Source organism: Eufriesea mexicana, unplaced genomic scaffold, assembly GCF_001483705.2.
Source record: "Eufriesea mexicana isolate 0111107269 unplaced genomic scaffold, ASM148370v2 scaffold3953, whole genome shotgun sequence".
NCBI classification, from domain to species: Eukaryota; Metazoa; Arthropoda; class Insecta; order Hymenoptera; family Apidae; genus Eufriesea; species Eufriesea mexicana.
This window is the reverse complement of record NW_016911957.1, coordinates 402768-424736: the sequence shown is the minus strand read 5'-3', so window position 1 is coordinate 424736 and position 21969 is coordinate 402768. Positions and strand designations below refer to the sequence as shown.

Below are 21969 nucleotides of genomic sequence, written 5' to 3'. Positions count from 1 at the left end.
GCACTAAGCATTTTCTTATGCTTATATAATCTTATTCTCCATTATAACATCAATCATAAATTTTTTATATTACAAATAGTTTGTTAATGCATTATATAAACAAATTTGTTTAAGAAAACAAAGTTTCTGCTTTCTACTGAAAGAATAAGAACAATATAAACTCTAATAACGTCAAAGTTAGTAAAAAAGAACCCACTCATATATCTTTCAAAGTAATATTTTGTTTAAAATTTTTGATAATACAAATTACTTAATAAGATGATAATTAAGAAAATAATGTTAAAAATAATTTTATAGTTTTCTGTGTTGCTTTTCAAATTTTTTTATCGCCTATGTTAATAAAAAGGGAAAGAAAAAAAAGTTATACAAAAAAATGTTTAACAACAGATACCCTTAATAATTGTAACTTCATTATGGCACATGAAAGAAAATCACTTTATTTGAATATTGAGTCATTAACCTCATAATTAATAGATCATAATGAATTATCTACTATGACTATTTAATATTAATATCACAAATGTTTACATTTAATGTTTTTGAATTAGTTCAAATTTTATACTCAATTCGAGCTGTAGCTGGATAGTTTCATCCTAGCACATTTCAAAATTTATTAAATTTTCAGTCATCCCCACTATAGAGAAACTTTGCATCTGACATAGTCAGAAAAATATATAATAAAAAAATAAGCACGACAATGAGTCAAATCACGATGGCTTACAAGATGGAAATTTTTTAACATTAATACATGAAATTGGTTTGCGCCACCTTCGTTTACTTTGATGTGAATTTGGTTTGTTGTGACTATTCCAAGTAGTTTTTTGGTCTTCACTGATTTTATCCATTTCTTGAAGCCGTTTTTCTTCTGGACAAAGAAACGAATTTATTTAGTGCCTGCTCATGAATATATATTATGAGGATTAATTTAAATTTAATTTTTTTTATATAAATAATATAATAACTATAGTTAATCATGCAATATACAAAACGAAATTGTTTTTGCAATAATTATAATATTACTACACACAATTTAAAATACGCATGACACATTGCAAAAGCTAATACAGAAGGCTATTCCAAAACATTGTTGAGTTAAAGATTTCAATCCCATAATTAATTTATGTGTAACTTTATATATTACAAAATGCATAAGGGCAAAACCGGGTATACACTATATAGAGAGTACCCATTTTTGTCAGCTCACAACATCATAGGTAGATATAAGCGTGTCATTGTTACAGAATGGTGCATGTCTTTGATAAGAATACTAGCAGTCGATTTGAAAAAGATTGTTCAGTATTCCGTTTAGAATCTGAAAAGCAAAAGCTGTATTTTATTGAAATGTTTAAATACTTTCTTTATAATTATAATTTGTACAAATTTATTTTCTTATCAATATTTTTTTTAATAATGAATATGAAAAAGGTAGAGATATTTTGACATTTAATAATATTTATATTGTTATTAATTTAAAATGATCTATGAAAATTATGCAACAGGTTTTCTCATCTACAAATAAATACATATGAATACTATTCTAATTTTATCAGTTATAAAACGTTTTCATTGAGTAAAATTAATAATTTCATTACAACATAATATAATTAACAAACCATTGTGCAAATGCCATTTGTCAGCTACAATATATTAAGTCACAAATGTATCAATATATGACTCTTATACTTTTTTAATTGGTGGTTTCATGCATGCAGATTTTTAACATATTTATCTTACCTTTTTGTTAGTTGTGAATGCACTAATATTATGAATATAACTAATATCAAATATTATAGCAACAGAAATTGAAGATTTAATACATAAATACAACACATAGCACAATGCAAAAAAAAGATAAATAAAAAAGAAGACAAAGACGAAGAAGAAGAAGAAGAAGAAGAAAAAACAGAGAAACAGAAAAAAGAGGGAGTGAATGCATAAAAAAATGCATACCATTTAGTTGATGTTCGGTATAATATGTAGGATTGTCGTCACCTCCGTAATGATATTCCATTAGGTATGGTAGTACGGTCATACTGTGCCATTTGTGTCCTTTAAGAGGAGGGATAGGCACTTCTTCTTGTGTTCTAGGATGCCTGCATATAGTCCATGGATGTTTTCTAACTTGTTGTAAAGTAAATCTTTTATCTGCATCTTTTTGCAACATTCCTTCTATAAGAGATTTTAAAGGCTCTTCTACTTCTTCAGGTATTGTATATTCACCTTTTCCGATATTTTCATATAATTTATAAATATTATCGCCTTGGAAAGGATATTGGCCTGTAGTTATATTGTACCTATAAAATATTTAATACTTTGTTAGAAAAATATAACAAATTTTTTTATTTTGTAAAAATAAAACTCCGATTTATAAATGAACATTTTTAAATTACAAAAATATATATAGTTTATAGGAAAATACACTTACAACGTAACCCCACTACTCCATATATCAACTTTAAAACCAGAAAATGTTTCACAGCCATTTGCAATTTCAGGGGGCTGAAATGCTGGTGAACCTTGTCCCATCTTACATGTATCATCTTCAGAAAACATGTTCAATGCCTAATAAGAACATGAGAATCTGTACTCTTGTACATTTTATTTTATAATTTATTTACTAAAACAGGTGCTTTAACACTTTATTAATACAAAACATCTAAATCTAAAAATTATATTAATATAATAAAAGAAATAAACTAAATATATACCTCTGCAACTCCAAAATCACTAATTTTCAAGGTACCATCTAAAGCTAATAATAAATTCCCTGGTTTTATATCTTTATGTACTATCCCTTTACTGTAAAGGTATTCTAAACCATCTAATAACTGACAGAAATAGTCATGTGCTTGCCAAATTGGAAGCTTTTTGAGTGGTGTGCTTCCCAACATATCCTGCAAAAAATCTAATAAATAGAAATCTAATTGTTGTTAATTCCATGCAAGTTTTAATAATACATAAAATTTGCACAAAACAACAAATTTTTGTAAAGTGCATAAAACTATTATACTAAATTATGAAAAGCATATTGTATGAAATTAATTATATGAAAATATTAATTTTTTTGCATTCTTTATTTATATTTATTAGATCAGAAAATATCTTTTAAAACTGCTTTTTTTATTCTCATATAGAATATATAAAATGAATTAGTTTTAAATATTATTACAATACATAGCAAAAAATCTAAAAATCTTTATAAAAGCATTACAAACGTTTATAAACATTGAATTAATTATCACACAGATTGCATCTGAAACTTCAAATATCGATCAAATATCAATTTATAAAGGTATATGTGTATAACACATTCTAAAATAAACCGTGTAAGGCCTTTAAACTTTACCTGTAATCCACATACACAAAATTCCATAACTAGGTACATCTTCTCCTTTTCATCATTATATAAAACATCTACAAGGTTAATTATATTCTTATGTTTTAATATCCTTAATAGTCTTATCTCCCTGTTAATGAATGTGAATAAACAATATTTAGAATTCTAAAAAGTAGTTGCATATATGACTTAAAAAAAAAAAAAATTACTTTCTTATATTAGTATTTTTTTTTAATGTTATGTTAATCATAATGGTCAATAATATAGAGTCAAATTTTATATTTGAATATTTATGATTTTTAATATTATACTTTTTAAACAAATTATAAATATATATCTATATATAAGTAATATACATATAAAGCCTATTTTTATTATATATTTCAAAATAATGGTTATAATTTTTATAACAAAACATTTGACGACTTGAATTATGTGGATGTTTACAGCGTATGTATTATTTTAATTTTTACATTCATTCTTGTTAGATTTATATGAACAGCATAAAAGTAATCATTTCTTTCTTTGATTTGTGTATAAATAATAAAAATTATGGAACAATATATCACAAATCATGTGGTATCATATCTGTACAGTTTAAGAGATTACACATAATATCAGTAATTAAAGGTGCTTTCAGTGGATTTTATTTGACGAATAGATAAATATAAAGGAAATATTAAAATTTCTTTATCGTACCGTTGAACGTTAAGCTCTCCATTTGGGATTCTACGAAGTTTCTTCCTTTTTAAGATTTTCACGGCTCTTCGACAAAGTGTCTCTGAGTCCAACACTTCTTTCACCTTTCCGTAACTACCTTCACCAAGAACATCACCCATAACATATTTACCAATAAATTTACATTTCTTCTTTTTTTCTTCGTATATAATCTGGTCAGAATCTACCCTATGGAAGAACATGTTGATCTCATCCAAATCATAGTTCGGATCATCATTGATCCACGTGACTGGTTCGATATCCCGAAATATTTCATTGTTAATTTCTTCTTCATCTGGGTCACATATTGTAATCCTATTGTCCATTTTTCACAATGCTAATTGGACTAAAGTTACTGAAAACCACGCAACTTTAACCTAAAACACGACCGGCACCACCATTGTTGTGAATTACAGCTGTATTTCCCACCACGGTTTGTGATAATAAAGGACACGATCATCACCTCAGTTCCGGAACACACGTACCGACTATATTAGCGCTCAAATTTGAAAGTATTTCGTTCTTACATCTGAAATTATTATATATTTGTTGAATTTTATTCTGTTTCGTACTCATACAAATTTTCTTCCAATTTCTCCCTAGATATCCTGATATTTAACTTTAAAATGAAAATATAAAAAATTACAAAAAAATTGTATCATATTGTTATATATTCTGATAGATCTAAAGAAATCCGTCGCACAAAAAAATATTTCTGTGTCAAATGTTATATTTATTAAAATTTTTTTTATATCCTTATAAATAATTCTGTATATATAAATGTAAATAATTGATTTTTAATTATTTTAAACTACACTTACAAAATTATATGTTTCTATAAAAATTCTATAAAAATCAGAAATTTCACAATTTTATGTATAAAAAGTTTTTTATCGTAATTATTTTTCTTTTATGCAAGAACTAAAAATATCAATTTTAACAGATGGAATAAATTGATCAATTTTAATGTTTATAGATATATATGTTCATATTATTAATCAGGTACTGCTAAGTTACAATTAAAAAAAACATATTTCTTCAAACGTACTTTTTATTGTACGTTTTCAAATAAAAATTATATAGTATAAATAATATGGAACAATATAAAAAAAGACATTTAATTTATTTTTTATATCAAAAGTTTTTATATCAAAAGAAATTTCGTTGAGAAATGAAAACTTATTCAGAATGTTTTTTTACGTTATTTTACATAACTTTGTATCTTATTTTTTATCTTTAAATTTATACAAATATATAATAATTATGATATGCCCTTTCTACAATTATGTACAATACACAAAAGTATATCTCTTGATTATTATTGAAATAGATGTCTGAATTGACAAACTTTCCAGTTGTCACTTCATGATTGTATCAAAATCATGGAGTGTGGTAAAATATTATACCCTTTAATGAGAGGGACATTTTATATTACATAAAGTGAAAAAACAGGAATATTTTTTGTATGTTATTTTGTCAATGATGATGACCAGTTGTAATTAATGCAGGTAAAAAAGAGCCTAATACTAAAATTAATATTTCTTTAACTTTGAGTCCAGAAGAAGATAATGTAACATTTTCAGCAGTTGGTAGATGTGTATAGTTGCCATTATTTCTTGTCATTAGTTCTGGTAGAACATGTACAGTTGCAACATATAAGAATGTACCTGCACTAAATAACATTGCTACCCCAGTCGCATTAACATTACTAAGTGTTTCTTTTCCTTCCTGAAAAATATATCAATTTCATATTAATATATAAAATATATTAAAAATATATAGGATGTATTAATTCAATTATTTAACCTTAAAAAAATTTACCTTTCCAATACCAAAATATGTTATAAGAGCTAAACAAGGTGCAGCTAATGAAAATACTAGAAGATGTCTACCAATTTTTTTTCTATCTACTCCCTCATGTAGTAAAAATGATACCAAACCAAATGCAGCAGGTGCCTGTGAAAAGTATCTGATTTATTTATTTGGTATTTGTAATATACAATATAATATTCTTTTTCTTAGATACATTAGATTTTTCATTAAAATGTTATTCAATTTATTTTATTTACCTTATGAAGCATTATTGCTAAAAAAACAATTAATTCTACATCAGCTTGTGATGTAGTTGCAGCAGCTCCTAATGCTACTCCATCAGCTGCTGCATGAACTACAAGACCCAAAGTAGCTGTAACACTTCTTTCTCTTACTCCACTTCTTCTTGCTGAACATTGATCAACCAGTAGCATAAATACAAAACCAAGTATTAAACTAATGCCTATTAAGGAATGAGGATCACCTAAAACATAAGGATCAAAGATATTAAATTACAATTACAATTACAATTTCATTTCTCTGTTTTATCTTCAAAAAAATGAATTTTTTATTTTATTTTATATTATGAAAAAATGAAAAATTTCTGTTTACTAAATATAATGAACTATCTTATTAAAAATATTATTATGAAATACTAACTATGAACTCCTTGATCACTATTACTTTCACCAGTAAACAATGCTCTTATACCCTCAGGTATAATTACAGCTAGCGCGGTGCCTACAAGAAGTCCAGCACCAAGTATCGAAACCAGTTGTAATTTATCCTAGAAAGATTAAAGGTTCATGATGTTCATGATCATGGAGTTCTTTGTAGAATCTGTAATCAGTAGTTTAAGTATATGACAATCACAGAAAATGATAGATAAAAAAATTGTTGTCTTTTCACCTATCATCAAATGAAAAGGACATTACCTCAGATAAATTCATGACTAATGGCAAGGATCCAGCTATACAGGAACCTATTAACATTACCAGTGAAAGTATCCATAAAACTGTACTTTCTTCCATTTTTTAAAATGTGTTTTTTTGAATAAAAGTAAAGTATTCACTTCATCGAATTATTACTTTTTCATTGCCACTTAATATTAAATGATTAGTTATATTGTATTTGTTAAAATAATAATTATTTTACTATTGCATTTTAACTAAAACACAATTTCTGATAACGTTTAACAATCTGTTTTCGTCTACGTAGCAGTTTCGCGGTGAATACTATGAGTATGGCAGAGATATAAAAGCAACCTACTTTTACGACCATAGAAGAGGAAAAGTTAGATGTAATAAAATATCTCATATAGAAAAGTCATTAATTTATTTCATTGAAGATATTATTAATGACTCATATAATTTCATAATACTTGAAGAATTGCTTAAAGATAAAAAGAACTTTATGATGAAAAAGTCATTGTTCTATTTGAAAAATAAGTACATATACCGTTTTTCTTGTCCACGTATGTAAGAACGGTAAATATAAATCGAACCTAAGAATGATATATTCCATAATTTATGGATTAAAAGAAGTTAATAAATTCATATCTATATATATTAATTTTCACGAATAATATTTACTGGCATAGATGGCGTATAAAGATTTATCTCGTGATTATGTAAAAAAGTAAACAAAGCATGTTTAATCAATAACTAAGGATAATTAACAAATCTTTTTTATTGACTTCGTTAATTCATCATTATAAATTGTTTTCTATAAAATGTTGTCTTAGGATTTGTATTTTAGTTAATAATAATAGTTGATTTCTTTTGATTTTTTAATTTGAATTATTTTACTAGATGGCAGAAGTGTCGGAGTGGCACCTCTAGCGGAAATATTAATGTACTAAGCAGTAGGTGATTGGTAACGAGTTGAGTGAGACAAGTGATTAAAAAATGGCATCCGCGACGACGTCGCACAATGAGGTTTCGCAGGAATTTTCTGTCAACAAACTTATTCGTGTCGGTTATTACGAATTGGAAAAAACTATTGGCAAGGGAAATTTTGCTGTTGTTAAAATGGCCACTCACGTTGTAACAAAATCGAAGGTAAGTCCATTGTTAAAACATTTTTCTTACAAACACGAAACCCGTCATTTTGTCCTTATATTTTTGAATGACGATGTAGACATGTAAATTATATCTTTTCTTCCGTATTATGAAAGCTTCCTATGTAATAACAATATGTCACAACATGAAAAGAACTAATAACTTTAAAAAATGTTTCATGATTGATGTTACCAACAGATACTATTACATCGATTGAAATATGTTTGTTAAATGTTTTCCAAATTATTATTATTAGTAATAGATTGAATATCATTACAAAATAAAAACAAAACTAATAATATTTTTTATTAATGTCTATACAAATATGTATTGGTTTGAAATGTACCGATAATATTTTTTTTAATTTGCATTCATTGTGTCTTGTTCTTTCCTCTTTGTATATTTTTCTACTTTGATGTAATAATTAAATTAAATATTATCATACTAAAATTTTGTATACTAGTGTTATGTTACAGTAATATAAATAATTTTTATGAAATACAAATTATGTGAAAAAGTACATCTTTTCTTTAATGCTCAATATATTTTGATATATTTTGAAAAATTTGTAAACTTTTATTACACACACGGGCGCGCACATACGACACACACGCGCGCGCGCACACACACACGTATATATGTATGTATATATTATTAATTATTAACATGAGTTTTAAGCTTTTTAAGATAATGAAATGCTTATTTAAATTAAGCATATATTAAATGTTATTTGTTTATCATTTAGTCATATATATTTCTTAAATTTTATAAATTTGTAATAAATATATTTTGTTGTAGGTTGCAATTAAAATAATAGATAAAACAAAATTAAATGAAGAAAATCTAGCCAAAATTTTTCGTGAAGTTCATATAATGAAACGATTAAGGCATCCTCATATTATTAGATTATATCAAGTAATGGAAACAGAAAAGATGATATATTTAGTTACTGAATATGCTCCTGGAGGAGAAATATTTGATCATCTTGTAAGAAATGGAAGAATGCCAGAACCAGAAGCAAGACGAATTTTTCGTCAAATTGTCTTAGCTGTTCGTTATCTTCATCAACAGAGAGTTGTTCATCGAGATCTTAAGGTCTAAATACACAAAAATGTATTTTTTAAGTATTTTACATTTTTTTAAAATAAATCAATTGCATTTATAAACTAAATGATGATATACTATTATTATTTTTATTATTATTATTATTATTAGTGGTAGTGGTAGTGGTAGTGGTGGTGGTGGTGGTGGTGGTGGTGGTAGTGATAGTAGTAGTAGTAGCAGTAGTAATAGTAGTAGTAGTCGTGTAGTAGTAGCAGCAGCAGTGGCAGTAGTAGTATAGTGTTGTTGTTATTATTATTATTATTACTACTACTACGACTACTACTATTATTATTATTACTACTACTACCACCACCACCACCACTATTGTTGTTGTTGTTGCTGTTGCTGTTGTTGTTGCTGTTGTTAGTGTCATTATTATTATTTTTATTATTATTTTAGGCTGAGAATTTACTACTTGATGCAGACAATAATATAAAACTTGCAGACTTTGGATTTAGTAATGAATATACTCCGGGTGTTCCACTTAGCACCTGGTGCGGATCACCACCATATGCTGCTCCAGAAATTTTTGAAGGGAAACATTATGATGGTCCAAGAGCTGATGTATGGGTATGTTATATCCTATTATTATTATTAAAATAGTAGTCAATTTTCAATTAAATTATCATTGACGTATTTTATTTATAATTTTAGAGTCTAGGTGTTGTTTTGTATGTATTGGTTTGTGGTGCATTACCATTTGATGGACCCACAATGCAACTACTACGTTCTGTTGTTATCTCAGGGAAGTTCAGAATACCATTTTTTATGTCTGCAGGTACAAAATATACAAGTTTAAATAATTTTGAGATATATTGTTTTCTTTCATTGTACTAATATATTAATTTTTTTTATAGAATGTGAGAAGTTGATTAGGCATATGTTGGTAGTAGAACCAGAAAGACGTTTAAGTATCTCACAAATTTTAGCACACTCCTGGATGGGTGGAGATGGGGTAACAGAACCTGAACCAGGAGGGTAATATAGAAATACTAATAATATGCATTATATTTGAAATAAGTGTTTCAAAAGGTACTATATACTCCATTATATATTGTTAGGTGTAGTCCTGAAAATGTGCCACCACAATTAAATCAGGTAGTGATAGAAAATATGTTAAGATTGCCAGGACTTAGTGCTGAAACGTTATTAAAAGCAGTTCAAGGGAATGCTTTTGATCATGTGTCAGCAATATATAATCTTCTTGTTGATCGATTAGAACCGACAATGCCTAGTTTACCTAGTATTCAAAGTTTACCAGGAGACTATGCTCCTGATGGAGCACATCAGTTAGAAAAGGTACATATTAAATTACATTCTGTTATGTGGCAATATATATATATATAAAAATTATGTTTCATCTATTTCTTTTGTTTTTTTTTTCTTTTCTTTTCTTTTTTAAGTTTGGTGATACAGAAGCAGAAACTGAAGAAAGAAGTGGAATGCAACTTACACCTGGCACACCTTATCACACAACAAGAAGGCACACAGTTGGACCTGGTGATACAGCACATCAGCCACCAACATCATATCCCTATAGTTATAATTACACTTCCGGTGATCCGGGATTGCGGCTTCTTCCTATATTACAGTGTAATAATACTGACCCTCAAGTGTTACCTCATACAAATCTGCCCTTAAACCTTCCTTTAGTTCAACATCAACCTCCACAAAACTTTCAAATCAAAGATCAACATTTATTGAAACCTCCTCCAGTGATGGGAGCAAGTAAGTAATATTATAGGTTAATTATTTTTTTAATTAATCATTCTATTTCCTTCTTTTTTTTTTAATATTGGTGAATTACAGCTGGGAGTTTTGGAAGAAGAGCTTCAGATGGTGGAGCTAATCTTCATGTCTTTTATCAACAACATGGCAGTAATTCTGGTGGTGCTGAAGATGGAGGATGGAGTCAACCTGGTAGTAGAGAACACTTACAACCTGTAAGAGAAATATATATTGTGATAGTTATTAATCTACAAATATTAATCTTATAAATTTGTGGTGTTACTAATTTGTTCGTATTGTATTTAGATGCAAAGTGGAAGTCCAACTCTAGGACCATGTGCTCAATCATTAAATGTGGGAGTTAATAGTGGAAATAATGATGCAAATGGTAATAATAGTGGAAGTGGAAGTGGAGGTAGTGATAGAAGAAGACGAAGTGGTGTTACTGCTGTTATGCAAAGACCAGGTACTGTGGACTATACCTTTCAGGTATTCGTGTGCACATCATCAGCACTTTATTACAACACGTTTTATATCACCTCAATAAAAGTTGATTACTATAATTTATCATATCAATTAGTTTAAAAGCTTGCTATATTTCTTCATTTTGAAGCTGTAAGTATTATTAGTATGCTTTGTTTTTATCTGCTTTTGCAGTATTTGCATATTGGTATGTTTTTTTTTTTTTTTTAACAGTGGTATATTGCATGATAAATGTTCTTATCTGACAAAATTTTTATTTATATAAATGTTTTTATATTCATAATGCAGTTAAATATATACATATATTTATAAATACTATAATTATTATATTATTTATTATTGTATTTTTATTGGTATATAATATTATCACATGGTAATTGTAAATATATTTGAATAATTACATTTTATGTTCATATACAATTATTGTTTAAATACATATGCACTTTATTTGCCATGTATTTTTTAATTACTATATAATTTCATTACAATGTTTCATTTGATTTTATTTTTGATTTTGCATGGTTTTTTTGTGTCCACTGCACTACCATGCCTCGTTGGTTGGTAATATGCATGTAGTTATAAATCCGGAAATGGTAATGGAGGTCGAAGCTAGGATGAATAGAGCTTACCTCCCATCACGGCTGTTACCAACACACCTTAGAGGATCTACACTTCCACACCATAGGAAGACTTCATTGTATCATACTAGCACTGGTAATTTTTGCGTGGTTTTTTGCATTTTGTTCAAATAGAAAAACGAATTACTATAAGTATTGTACATACATTATTAACATGATTCTGTGATTATTTATGTTTTATCATATGCACCACAGTTATTTGCATAATTGTAATAATTAAGTAATACAATATTTTGTTTTATTGTTTCTAGTAGGCAACAGAGATTCATATAAGGAACCAAGTACTCACGTTTCTACAGAAAGATATTCACCTGTTCGGAGAGCCTCTGAAGGTTCGGGCCCACCTGGACCTGGAATTCAAGCACTTCAACAAGAATATCAACAGTTGCAAAGATTAGCGTCCCCATCGCATAGTCCTGCAAGTATTCCTGGATCTCCTGTACATGAAAGAGGGGTAGCAGCAATCACACAAGGTATTTCTTTTTTTTTATAAATTTCAGATATAAAACTTTTAAAACTATAATATAATTTATATCATTGATAGGTTTAAGTGGATTAACCACAGCAACAGTACAGGGCAGTATAGTTCATGGTACTCCAACACAGCCACCAGCAACACCCTTAGATTTGAGTCCATTAAGGCATCATAGATCACCGGCTACTACACCAGTTAGTTATTCACCTAGTAATAGTCCAGCTTTAGATATGATTCAAGAAGAACATCCTGTGGAAATACCTAGAGTAAATAACTTTTAAATACGAATTAAATAATGTTATTATTTTTTAATGTGTTGCTGTTTATGATTATAATTTTCTGTTCTGAAAATAATTTAATTAAAATAACTATCCTAATTGTTTTAGGTACCACCTCAAATATCTATAACAGATCTTGGAGGACAAGTAACATTAATTAGTTGTTCACCTTCACCATCTCCATCGCCTGATTCGCTTGAAGATACGTTGCCTCATTACAGTCCTCTTCCCAGCTTTATCATCTCTGAACCGTGTGATCCATCAAGACCTAGTATCACACGCGGTATTGGTAGGCCACTGAATACGTCAATACCTACAGAAGTCGAAGTTACATTGTCGGATGAATCGAGTAGATTAAATTCAGAAGCTATATTAGGCCGTGTAAAACAAATTATAGACGCAAGAGCCCCTCCAAAAGGATTTGTCTTCTCTAGAGAGGAAGTGAAAGGTGGCGGGCTTAGTTTAGAATACCCAGGTGGTGTTCAAATTGAACTTAGAGTATGTGAATCTGAAGAGAAGGAAGTAAAAGGTATTAAGATGCGAAGAATTAGTGGGGACCAATTACAGTACAGTCAACTTTGTCAGCAGCTGATCTCGTGTATTACTGTTTGACGACAGCCAGCACATAATATAATGTTTTTCTTATATATTACGTTACATTCCTGGTGCCACACACACCACTCATTACAGTATTGCACATGCATGCTGCATACGTACGAGCGGTACTTTAAGCATACCATTCTTTATATTGATACATTCATATATATAACATTCAGTGTGCTTCATTTTTCAATATTCTTTTTATTTTTTTAAATTTTTTTTTTTTTTTTTTTTTTTTTTTTTTTTTTTTTTTTTTTTGTTTTGATTTATAAATACGGAAAAAAGAGGAATTTTAACTAATGCATAATATGAAGCTAGAACAAAAACGTTACGATAATTTTTTAGTGTCTTACTATTAAGACTTTAAAAGATATACAGATATACATGCTTTTATGCAAGCAAGACAATGTTTTGCTATTTTTAAACAATTTAAGTATTAACAAACCTGAACGATTTTCATAAAACTTTAATCGTTAATGTACATCACACACCATTCCTTTTTGTAGAATATTTGTCTTCATGTTAGAAGTTTATAGCTAGTAAATTCATATTTTACTGTTCAAATCATCATCAGGTGCCCTTTTTAGCTTAGGTAAAAAGAAAAGCGTCTTTTGTACGGGATAAGATGGCAAAGTGTAAGCATTTTCATGATATGTATGTCTTTCTAATGTAATAGAGATGTTTTATATGGAATTTACTATATTTAATCGATTGCCATTGCAAACAGTTTTAATTTCATAATATGTATTCCATGTTTGTATATATTCATTTTACAGATACTGTAATTTTCTTTTGTCTTTTATATTATTGGGACTAGAAGAATTGCCTTCTTGTTTCTGGTACAAATACCACTTTGTTGGATAATTTAATTTTAATAGTTAGAGATATATACATAATTTTTTGTATAGTGCAAATACATTATTGTGGTTTGTAGTTTAAAAATTATCCAGACTGAATTACGATTGTATATTTTTCTTTTCTAAAATCGTATATTATATTTGTTGCAATTCTTAAATGAATGGTATTTCATTAATAATATAATCAAGAACTATTAATTTTTTAAAGATCATAAAATATTAATATAGGGGAAGTATACTTTCCAATGGTTGCGATTATGGAGCATTTAATTATTGCCATTTAGAAAGGAAAGTATGCAACCTAGCTCTCCTTGTGTAACCAAAGAGTTGAGTTGCTTTTATATTATCGAATAGGAAAGGTATATCTTTTACTATTCGTATTTTAAAAACAAAAGGAAAATACAAACATCCATAATAATTTCTAGTTAATGTTAAATGAAGTTGTTGGCACATCTTTTTATTATGTTGCAATGATTAGATAAAAGACATTATATTAGTGTCGCATATGAAAGAAGTAGGGAATTTAATTCACTTATCATAAACAAAATATTTTTCTAAATTTACTTGTTTATAAACTAAACAGAAGATAATATGCAGAGAAATGTTTTGTCTATAGTACAAGTTACAATGAATGTTTTTTACAGAATACAACTTGCATGTATATATTTTACTTATTTATTTATTTATTTTTTATTATATTAAATATATGCTTATTCTTTTTCTGGTAATAATGTATTTTTTCTTTTCTTTTTTTTTTTCATTATATTCAATAATAATATTTATAATTATTTTATAATAAATACAAAATACGTAACTGAAGAAATACTATGTAATATATTACATACAAGCTGTATTCTGCAAGTAGAATCACGAAGCATTATGCTTCATGTATTAATACATATTCTGTTTGAATATTCCACTTTATATCATGGGTCAACTTACATTTATTGAAGGTAATAATATTTCTGCATTTCTGTAAATAGTGAAATTTAATGTAAATATATGGTATGTACTATCTAGAGATTTTTAAAGTGTACATTATACAGGCTATTCTATTTGAGATAACTGGTTTTAATACTCTAATGCATTGAAATATTTGTTAATATATAATTATTCTTACAATATGTTTCATTATGATATCTACAAAAATACGTAGATATTAAGTATTCATTTAAATTCCTCTCATGTTAATTTAAATTAAGTTATAAATTTTATGGATAAATTATTTCATTAGTTAATCAAATAAGAATAGCCTATAAATATCATGTAATGCCCAATTTCCATCGAGTAATTAATAGTTATGTTATCATTTTCAAGTTTCTTTTTACAAATTCTTGTAAAAGTGGAAATCTTATACATGTGCACTTATATTAGATTCATAATGAATATATACCATTAAATATTGTAATATATCTTTATAATTTTTGAAGATCGTTCAACTTGCAATATACACCAATTTTGTATTAATATGGATGGTATATTTCATTATAAATCATTATGGAAAAAGAATTTTCAATAAGTCTTGATATATTAAGTATTAGATATCTAAAAATATCTACTACAGCATAAATTAAGTATATCGCTAGTATATGAAATAAGAATAAGTACACTCTGAATATCTATTACAAGAGAATCCTAAAGCAATAATTTATTTCTACAAATTTTTCTGCCAAATATTTCAGTTTTCTCTCAATATCTTATAAGTAATTTTGTGTATAACAATACTGTTGTTTGGGTCTTCCTTATTTTTTATAACATTGAAGTGCATGCTTTTGTCCTTGTATATTATGATTTGTTGTATATATTCTTTAAATTTTTAAATCTGGGATATTAAGATACAATAATCAAAGTCTTATAAATTACATTATTTTGATTAATATTTTATTTTCTATTGTTAATTTAAATATACATAATAAATGTTAAAGAATATTAAAGAATACCAAAAAATTTAACAAATAGGTATCTTTTCATTGTAATTAAATTTCATAATATTGTGATAGAGAATGCAATTATGTATAATTGAAAAAATTCTGTTTTGATGGAAAATGGGCAAAAATATTACCAATTACGCACAACAGTGAAAGTGTAGGTCAACATAATCCAACTTATTGTACATAACACATATACATAATTATTCATTTAGCATACATACAGAGTGTATGTATACAGAAGCAAATTATGTACATTGTAAACATTTGCTATATGGATAGGATACAGATAGTATTTTCTGCTGTCAATTCTTCAACTAAGACTGTGATTTTTAAATATACTAATGGCTAGGTAGATACAATACATATTGATTGAATATGATAAAATAAAAATAAAAGAAATATTCAAGACATGTGCATTTTTAATGTTTTTATTTGTTTCGTGTAAAAATAAACCCATTTGTTAATTGTTGTCTAATATTCGCTAAAATAATTGAATTTTTATTTGTATAATATATAATTCGATTTTTTTGTCAAATACCAATTTTCGTTCTATCTGAGATAATAGAACAGATATTTTTCCCGCGCTAATCAATTTGATAGAGGGCACTTATTTATCCGGCTCGTTCCAATTCAATCATCTCAGTGTAAATAAACTAATGATGGACAGTTTATGTATTACCGTTCAAATTTGTTAATTACCATAGTATAAATGAATATAAAGAAAAGAAATGTAGCATTATTGAAATACAAAATGTTTAAATATTTTTATATGAATTAAATTCAAACTTGAAAGTAAATATTAGGTAAGATTATTTCATTAAAATATTGAACTAAATAATTTATTAAAGAAATTGATTTTGTCATTAATATAAGCAAATTTTAAATTAGTAAATTACACTGTCTTATATTTTAGATATTTAACCTCTAATTTTGTTACCTAACCTGCAAATCGTATTTATATATTTATTCTTAGAAATAAACGAAAATTTTTTTGTTTCCTTAAATTAGTAGAAAATCATAACACTTTCTTTTATTAATATCATACATAAAATGGAAGTTATTGAACTTGTTTCGGATGATGAAATATCAGAAGATAACACAAAAGGAAATAAAAGTTCAAAAATTTGTAATACTAATTGTATAAACTTTCAATGTTCTTCTGGAGTGGATATGAAATTAGCACCTTCTTTTGCATGTGCTTTTTATGGAGTAAATACAGAAAAAAAGAAAGAACGTATGATATGTCGAAAGTGTTTTAATGCTGCTTTAGAACATCAAAAGGTTTGAGATTTGGAATACCTACTTTAATAAGCTTGATACAATGTTATAAAAGCAAACAAATTTATTTAGACATTCATACTATAATATTAATTTTTATAGCAACTGGTCACAGCTTTTGTGGATCATAAGCCATTATTAAAATGTGAATTTCCAGACCATACAATGGAAGTAGAAATTTCTGACAGTGATGATTCAGATGATGAAAAAAAGAAAGATGTATATGATGAAGGTAAAATTACAATTACAATTAAACTAGAATTATGTTTAAGATGCTGATAAACATTACATTTATGTTTTAGAAAAATGTTTACCAGAAGAAATGCTTATGGATATAGAGGAAATGTTAGATTGCACATTAAATAGTATTTTCAAAAAGTATGATGTTGATTATCAAATTAAGCAAGCCCACAATATACTGAAAGATCGATGGAATAAATTAGATGGTACATTATTAATTTACAATGTATATTTTATGTTTATCTCATTTACATTAGGCTACATCATTTTTTTAAATAGAACAAAATGATGTCCTGGATAAAACAGTCAAAGGTTTAATGCGTACTATGGATACATTACGTAATAATTTATATGATGAATTCAGGCCACAAATTCAAATGCGGCAAGAGCTTCAAATAGATGATGGATATGTAGACAATATTCTTTATCCATTAGTGGCAACAAAAAAAGTTACTCAAATAAGAGTTCCTCCATCTTCAATGTTACAAGACAGTCAACCAGAAATTTTACCAATTGAACAAGATAATAGACAAGTTGTGGTTTTGGATTTACCTCCAATTGGTCCAATTGTGAGAGCACAAATAGATGTGGAAAGCATTGTGTACATTATGAAACATCCACTTATGCCATGGATTAAAGGAAAGGTTTGTGATTATATCTTATTTGAATTTTGTTTAAATATATATTAAATATATTTAAAATGTTATTTACTATTTATTAGGTGCAAACTATACTTTTAAGAACTCCTTTGCATTGTCGTGTAAAATTATTACAAAAAAAGTATAATTCTGTTATTAAATCAGTTTCTGGTAAGCAAATTGCAGCTGCTGTAACTAGTCAAGTAATAATTCCAGTTGGTACACGAGTAGTTGCAGTGTTTAAAGATGTTTCATCTAGTAATTTCTACAGTGGAGTTATAGCTGAACCACCAAAAGCTACAAATAAATATAGGTATATTTCATACATAAAATTTTAAATGTATAAATAATATATAGTAGACAAATATATCAATTAATAGCAAATTTGTTATTTAGATACTTGATATTCTTTGATGATGGATATGCTCAATATGTTGAGCATAAACATATTTATTTAGTCGCTGAATCTTCCTCTAAGGTTTGGGAAGATATACCTAATGAATCTCGTGATTTTGTGAAGAAATATATTGAAACATACCCTGAAAGGCCAATGGTAAAATTACAAACAGGACAAGTAGTAAAAACAGAATGGAATGGTAAATGGTGGATTGCAAGAGTAGTTCAACTTGATGCAAGTTTAGTACAAATGCACTTCGATGCTGATGGAAGAACAGAATGGATCTACAGAGGTTCTGCTAGATTAGGTCCTCTATATCTCGAACTTTTAAAAGCCAATGCTAGGCAACAAGGACATCATGCATCTGTTAATACTCCGAGTCGACATCGATTACCTGCTGTTTCTAATGTTTGTAAAATATTTAAATCATTCTATTTTTTTTATAAGATACTTTACTAATATAGAGTTTACTGACATTTTAGAAGAGTAATTTACCTTATGTAGAATATACGTCTAATATAGAATCTGAAGAAGAAAGGCTTTCTCAGCTAGAAAAAGAACAAAATACAGTAAATGAAACTACAAATACGTTTACGTCAAATGTACCGCAGCAATCACGTGCTGTTGCTAGAAAAAGTACTAGTAAAAAGCAAAGTATTGTGGATACAAGTCCCTATAATCTTACTACAGAAACAAAACCTTCTCATAGCATTGTTGTAAGTACATAAAATAAATCCATCATATCTCTTACAAAAAATTAAAAATGAAGTATTATCTTTTAGTATTATCAAACACAGAACAAAATTCAAACAAAAAAATTTGTTCCACATAACTGTGGTCCTCAGTGTGTTCAAGGAATATCCTTTACACCTGATGATTTAAGGGGTTATTCACCTCTTTCAATACCATTACTTTGTGGTTGGAATAGACAACTTTGTAAATATCCAAAAGGCAAAAAAATTACATTATACCAAGCTCCATGTGGTATCAGGTTACGAAATATGGAAGAGTTACATCAGTATCTTCGCAAAACTGGTAGTCCAATGTCAGTTGATTTATTTGATTTTGATTACTGGGTGCATTGTCTAGCAGAATTTGTCTTGGATAAGTGTTTTATCAATATAAAGGTGAATATAATTTTAAGATTACTAAGTATAATTGATATTTCATATTTTGTAATATAATTATTTTTCAAATTCAAGGACCTTAGTTATGGTGTAGAAAATGTACCGATACCATGCGTCAATGAATTAGATCACACTCAACCAGATACCATTAGGTATAGCACTCAAAGGGAACCAACAGAAGGAGTTAATCTTAATTTAGATCCCAATTTTCTGTGTAGTTGCGATTGTGAAGATGATTGTCAAGTATGTTTTTTCTTATAATAATATAGATTATAAAATAATGAATCAAAGAATCTTTTAGGACAAAACAAAATGTCAGTGTTGGCAATTAACAATACAAGGTGCTACTCTTGGAGGAAGAGTACCAAATACATCTGTGGGTTATGTATATAAACGTTTGCCAGAGCCAGTTACAACTGGAATTTATGAATGCAATTCTGGGTGTAAATGTGCTATAAAAACTTGTTTGAACAGAGTGGTTCAACATCCATTAACATTGAAATTACAAGTGTTTAAAACAGCTCCTCGAGGCTGGGGTATACGATGTCTAAATGATATTCCTCTTGGATCTTTTATTTGTATATATGCTGGTAGACTACTTACAGAACAGGTAAAAAAAATTATAAATAAGATATATTACAAATAGAACCAATCACATTAAGACTTACTCTTTATTTTCAGGGTGCTAATGAAGGTGGTAAAAACTATGGAGATGAATATTTAGCTGAGTTAGATTATGTTGAAGTAGTAGAAAGTATTAAGGAAGGTTATGAAAGTGATGTTCTTGAACCAGAAATGCCATTATCTACACCAGAAAATAAAAAAAAATCAGTGACGAGTGACGATGAAGATAATACGAAAACAAATGCAAATGATTCGGACGAAGATTTTAATATTAGTAAATATGTAAACTTCAACGTAGATTCTACAGAGCCATCTTCCATTAGGTAAAAAAAAGAAATTAATTATAAGAAACAATGCAGTATAGATTAACATAAATACAACAATACAGAAAAAGGTTAAGAAAACGAAAACGAGATGATGCTAATCAAGATGGATCTGAAGAAAATAGCGAAGATGGAAGCGCTACTAAAATTTCCGAAAACATTACAAAGTCTTCTACTAATGAAAATCGTTCGAATGATCAAGATGCAATCACTATAAGTGATGAAGAAGAAAATAGAAGTGGTAGACGCGAACCAAGTAGATTTGATCCAACAGTGGAACCAACGCAGATAGAAAGACCTAAATTTAAATCAGTAAGAGATTTCTTTGGAGTAGATGAAGCTGTTTATATAATGGATGCTAAAACAACTGGAAATATTGGACGTTACCTAAACGTGAGATGTGTTTCAATGAAAGTGTTTGAAATATTTTTAATTTTGCTATTAAATTTAAAATATAATTGTTTGTAATTTTTCAGCATTCATGTGATCCAAATGTTTTTGTACAAAATGTATTTGTTGATACACATGATGTAAGATTTCCATGGGTGGCATTCTTTGCTTTAAATTATATAAGAGCTGGTCAAGAATTAACATGGAATTACAGTTATGATGTTGGAAGTATACCAGGTAAAGTTATCATATGTAAGTGTGGTGCATCTAATTGCAGAGGTCGACTTTTATAATGTATGAAATATTTTATATAGAACTAATAAAATTTAATTAATAAACGGGATTTTGCTTTTCTTTCTTAATGTATGTCTATGGTTTTAAATTGCATAAAATGTCTAATAAAATACTTTATTTATTATTAAAAATCATTTTTAACATGTTTTATTATTTTTTTATTTTATATTTATTATTTATTAAAATATTATAATTTTTGTTTACAAAATAAAGTAGATTTAATAAATCCAGGAATAGAGAATAAACTGCACCATATTTAATAAATATAATGCTACTTCTTAAAATGCTTAATATATTATTACAATGTATTGTATATAAATATGAAAAAAATAAAATTTCAGTAAAGATATAGGTTTTACAGCTGTAAAAGATTCAGTTTATATGTTTAATAATTGACATTTAATAAATAAATTTTGGTATATAAAGTTATTTAAGAATATGTATAATTAATAATGAGTAATAACTAAATGATAAATATGGGTTTAATAAAATACAACGATATACATAACAATGATGCATTGGCTTATTATTTTTGATTATTATACACCTTTAAAACTTCTTGAGACATGTTAGATAGTTAGTACCATAAAGATAGTTCTTTAATTTTCTTTTCTATAATTTATACATGTCTTTCTTGA

The 21969-nt window shown here is 27.4% G+C and overlaps 4 protein-coding genes across 6 annotated transcripts; 2 read left to right on the top strand and 2 right to left on the bottom strand.

The window, feature by feature from the left end:
- Positions 1–707: 707 nt before the first annotated feature.
- Positions 708–4447, bottom strand: Lkb1 (Lkb1/serine/threonine kinase 11). 2 transcript variants are annotated; one of them, XM_017905529.1, is made up of 6 exons: positions 4037–4447; positions 3347–3467; positions 2709–2894; positions 2426–2562; positions 1951–2294; positions 708–865 (listed from the first exon to the last, which is right to left on the bottom strand). In XM_017905529.1, exons 1-6 carry the CDS (start codon positions 4378–4380, stop codon positions 708–710), a joined length of 1290 nt encoding a protein of 429 aa, XP_017761018.1. In that variant the 5' UTR covers positions 4381–4447. The 2 variants fall into 2 exon arrangements, with proteins under 2 accessions (XP_017761018.1, XP_017761019.1); XM_017905530.1 differs by lacking the exon at positions 708–865 and adding an exon at positions 1187–1312.
- Positions 4448–5530: 1083 nt separating this feature from the next.
- On the bottom strand, positions 5531–10727 carry Zip102B (Zinc/iron regulated transporter-related protein 102B). Its single transcript, XM_017905516.1, has 6 exons — positions 10689–10727; positions 6802–6897; positions 6527–6653; positions 6124–6350; positions 5876–6010; positions 5531–5782 (listed from the first exon to the last, which is right to left on the bottom strand). Exons 1-6 carry the CDS (start codon positions 10725–10727, stop codon positions 5531–5533), a joined length of 876 nt encoding a protein of 291 aa, XP_017761005.1.
- On the top strand, positions 7774–13348 carry LOC108551377 (serine/threonine-protein kinase SIK3). Its single transcript, XM_017905515.1, has 13 exons — positions 7774–7926; positions 8725–9021; positions 9430–9600; positions 9685–9808; positions 9888–10008; positions 10092–10329; positions 10434–10758; positions 10840–10973; positions 11065–11224; positions 11818–11955; positions 12131–12352; positions 12424–12620; positions 12741–13348. The coding sequence occupies exons 1-13, from the start codon at positions 7774–7776 to the stop codon at positions 13242–13244; spliced, it is 2784 nt and encodes a 927-aa protein (XP_017761004.1). The 3' UTR covers positions 13245–13348.
- Positions 13349–17058: 3710 nt separating this feature from the next.
- On the top strand, positions 17059–21373 carry egg (SET domain bifurcated histone lysine methyltransferase eggless). Of its 2 annotated transcripts, none has more exons than XM_017905520.1 (13): positions 17059–17301; positions 17401–17530; positions 17601–17744; positions 17818–18182; positions 18260–18489; positions 18573–18981; positions 19056–19289; positions 19356–19700; positions 19776–19943; positions 20002–20310; positions 20382–20647; positions 20713–21040; positions 21124–21373. In XM_017905520.1, the coding sequence occupies exons 1-13, from the start codon at positions 17071–17073 to the stop codon at positions 21328–21330; spliced, it is 3366 nt and encodes a 1121-aa protein (XP_017761009.1). In that variant the 5' UTR covers positions 17059–17070; the 3' UTR covers positions 21331–21373. The 2 variants fall into 2 exon arrangements, with proteins under 2 accessions (XP_017761009.1, XP_017761008.1); XM_017905519.1 differs by having other exon boundaries at positions 17236–17301; positions 19371–19700.
- The last annotated feature ends 596 nt before the right edge of the window (positions 21374–21969 follow it).

Bases quoted from the DNA above. Each gene is read 5' to 3' on its own strand.
- Lkb1 (XM_017905529.1), bottom strand. From the start codon at position 4,380: ATGGACAATAGGATTACAATATGTGACCCAGATGAAGAAGAAATTAAC. The intron at 2,895-3,346 runs GTAAAGTTTAAA...GATTTTTTGCAG, and splicing joins TTTGTGTATGTGGATTACAG to GATATGTTGGGAAGCACACC. The intron at 2,295-2,425 runs GTAAGTGTATTT...AATATTTTATAG, and splicing joins TGGAGTAGTGGGGTTACGTT to GTACAATATAACTACAGGCC.
- Zip102B (XM_017905516.1), bottom strand. From the start codon at position 10,727: ATGTTGATCTTTGATTTGAAAGTTTTGTGGAGGTTGATG. The intron at 6,654-6,801 runs GTAATGTCCTTT...TAATCTTTCTAG, and splicing joins TAGTCATGAATTTATCTGAG to GATAAATTACAACTGGTTTC. The intron at 6,011-6,123 runs GTAAATAAAATA...TACTTTTCACAG, and splicing joins TAGCAATAATGCTTCATAAG to GCACCTGCTGCATTTGGTTT.
- LOC108551377 (XM_017905515.1), top strand. From the start codon at position 7,774: ATGGCATCCGCGACGACGTCGCACAATGAGGTTTCGCAGGAATTTTCT. The intron at 10,009-10,091 runs GTAATATAGAAA...ATATATTGTTAG, and splicing joins ACAGAACCTGAACCAGGAGG to GTGTAGTCCTGAAAATGTGC. The intron at 10,759-10,839 runs GTAAGTAATATT...GGTGAATTACAG, and splicing joins TCCTCCAGTGATGGGAGCAA to CTGGGAGTTTTGGAAGAAGA.
- egg (XM_017905520.1), top strand. From the start codon at position 17,071: ATGGAAGTTATTGAACTTGTTTCGGATGATGAAATATCAGAAGATAAC. The intron at 18,982-19,055 runs GTTTGTAAAATA...CTGACATTTTAG, and splicing joins GATTACCTGCTGTTTCTAAT to AAGAGTAATTTACCTTATGT. The intron at 20,311-20,381 runs GTAAAAAAAATT...CTTTATTTTCAG, and splicing joins GTAGACTACTTACAGAACAG to GGTGCTAATGAAGGTGGTAA.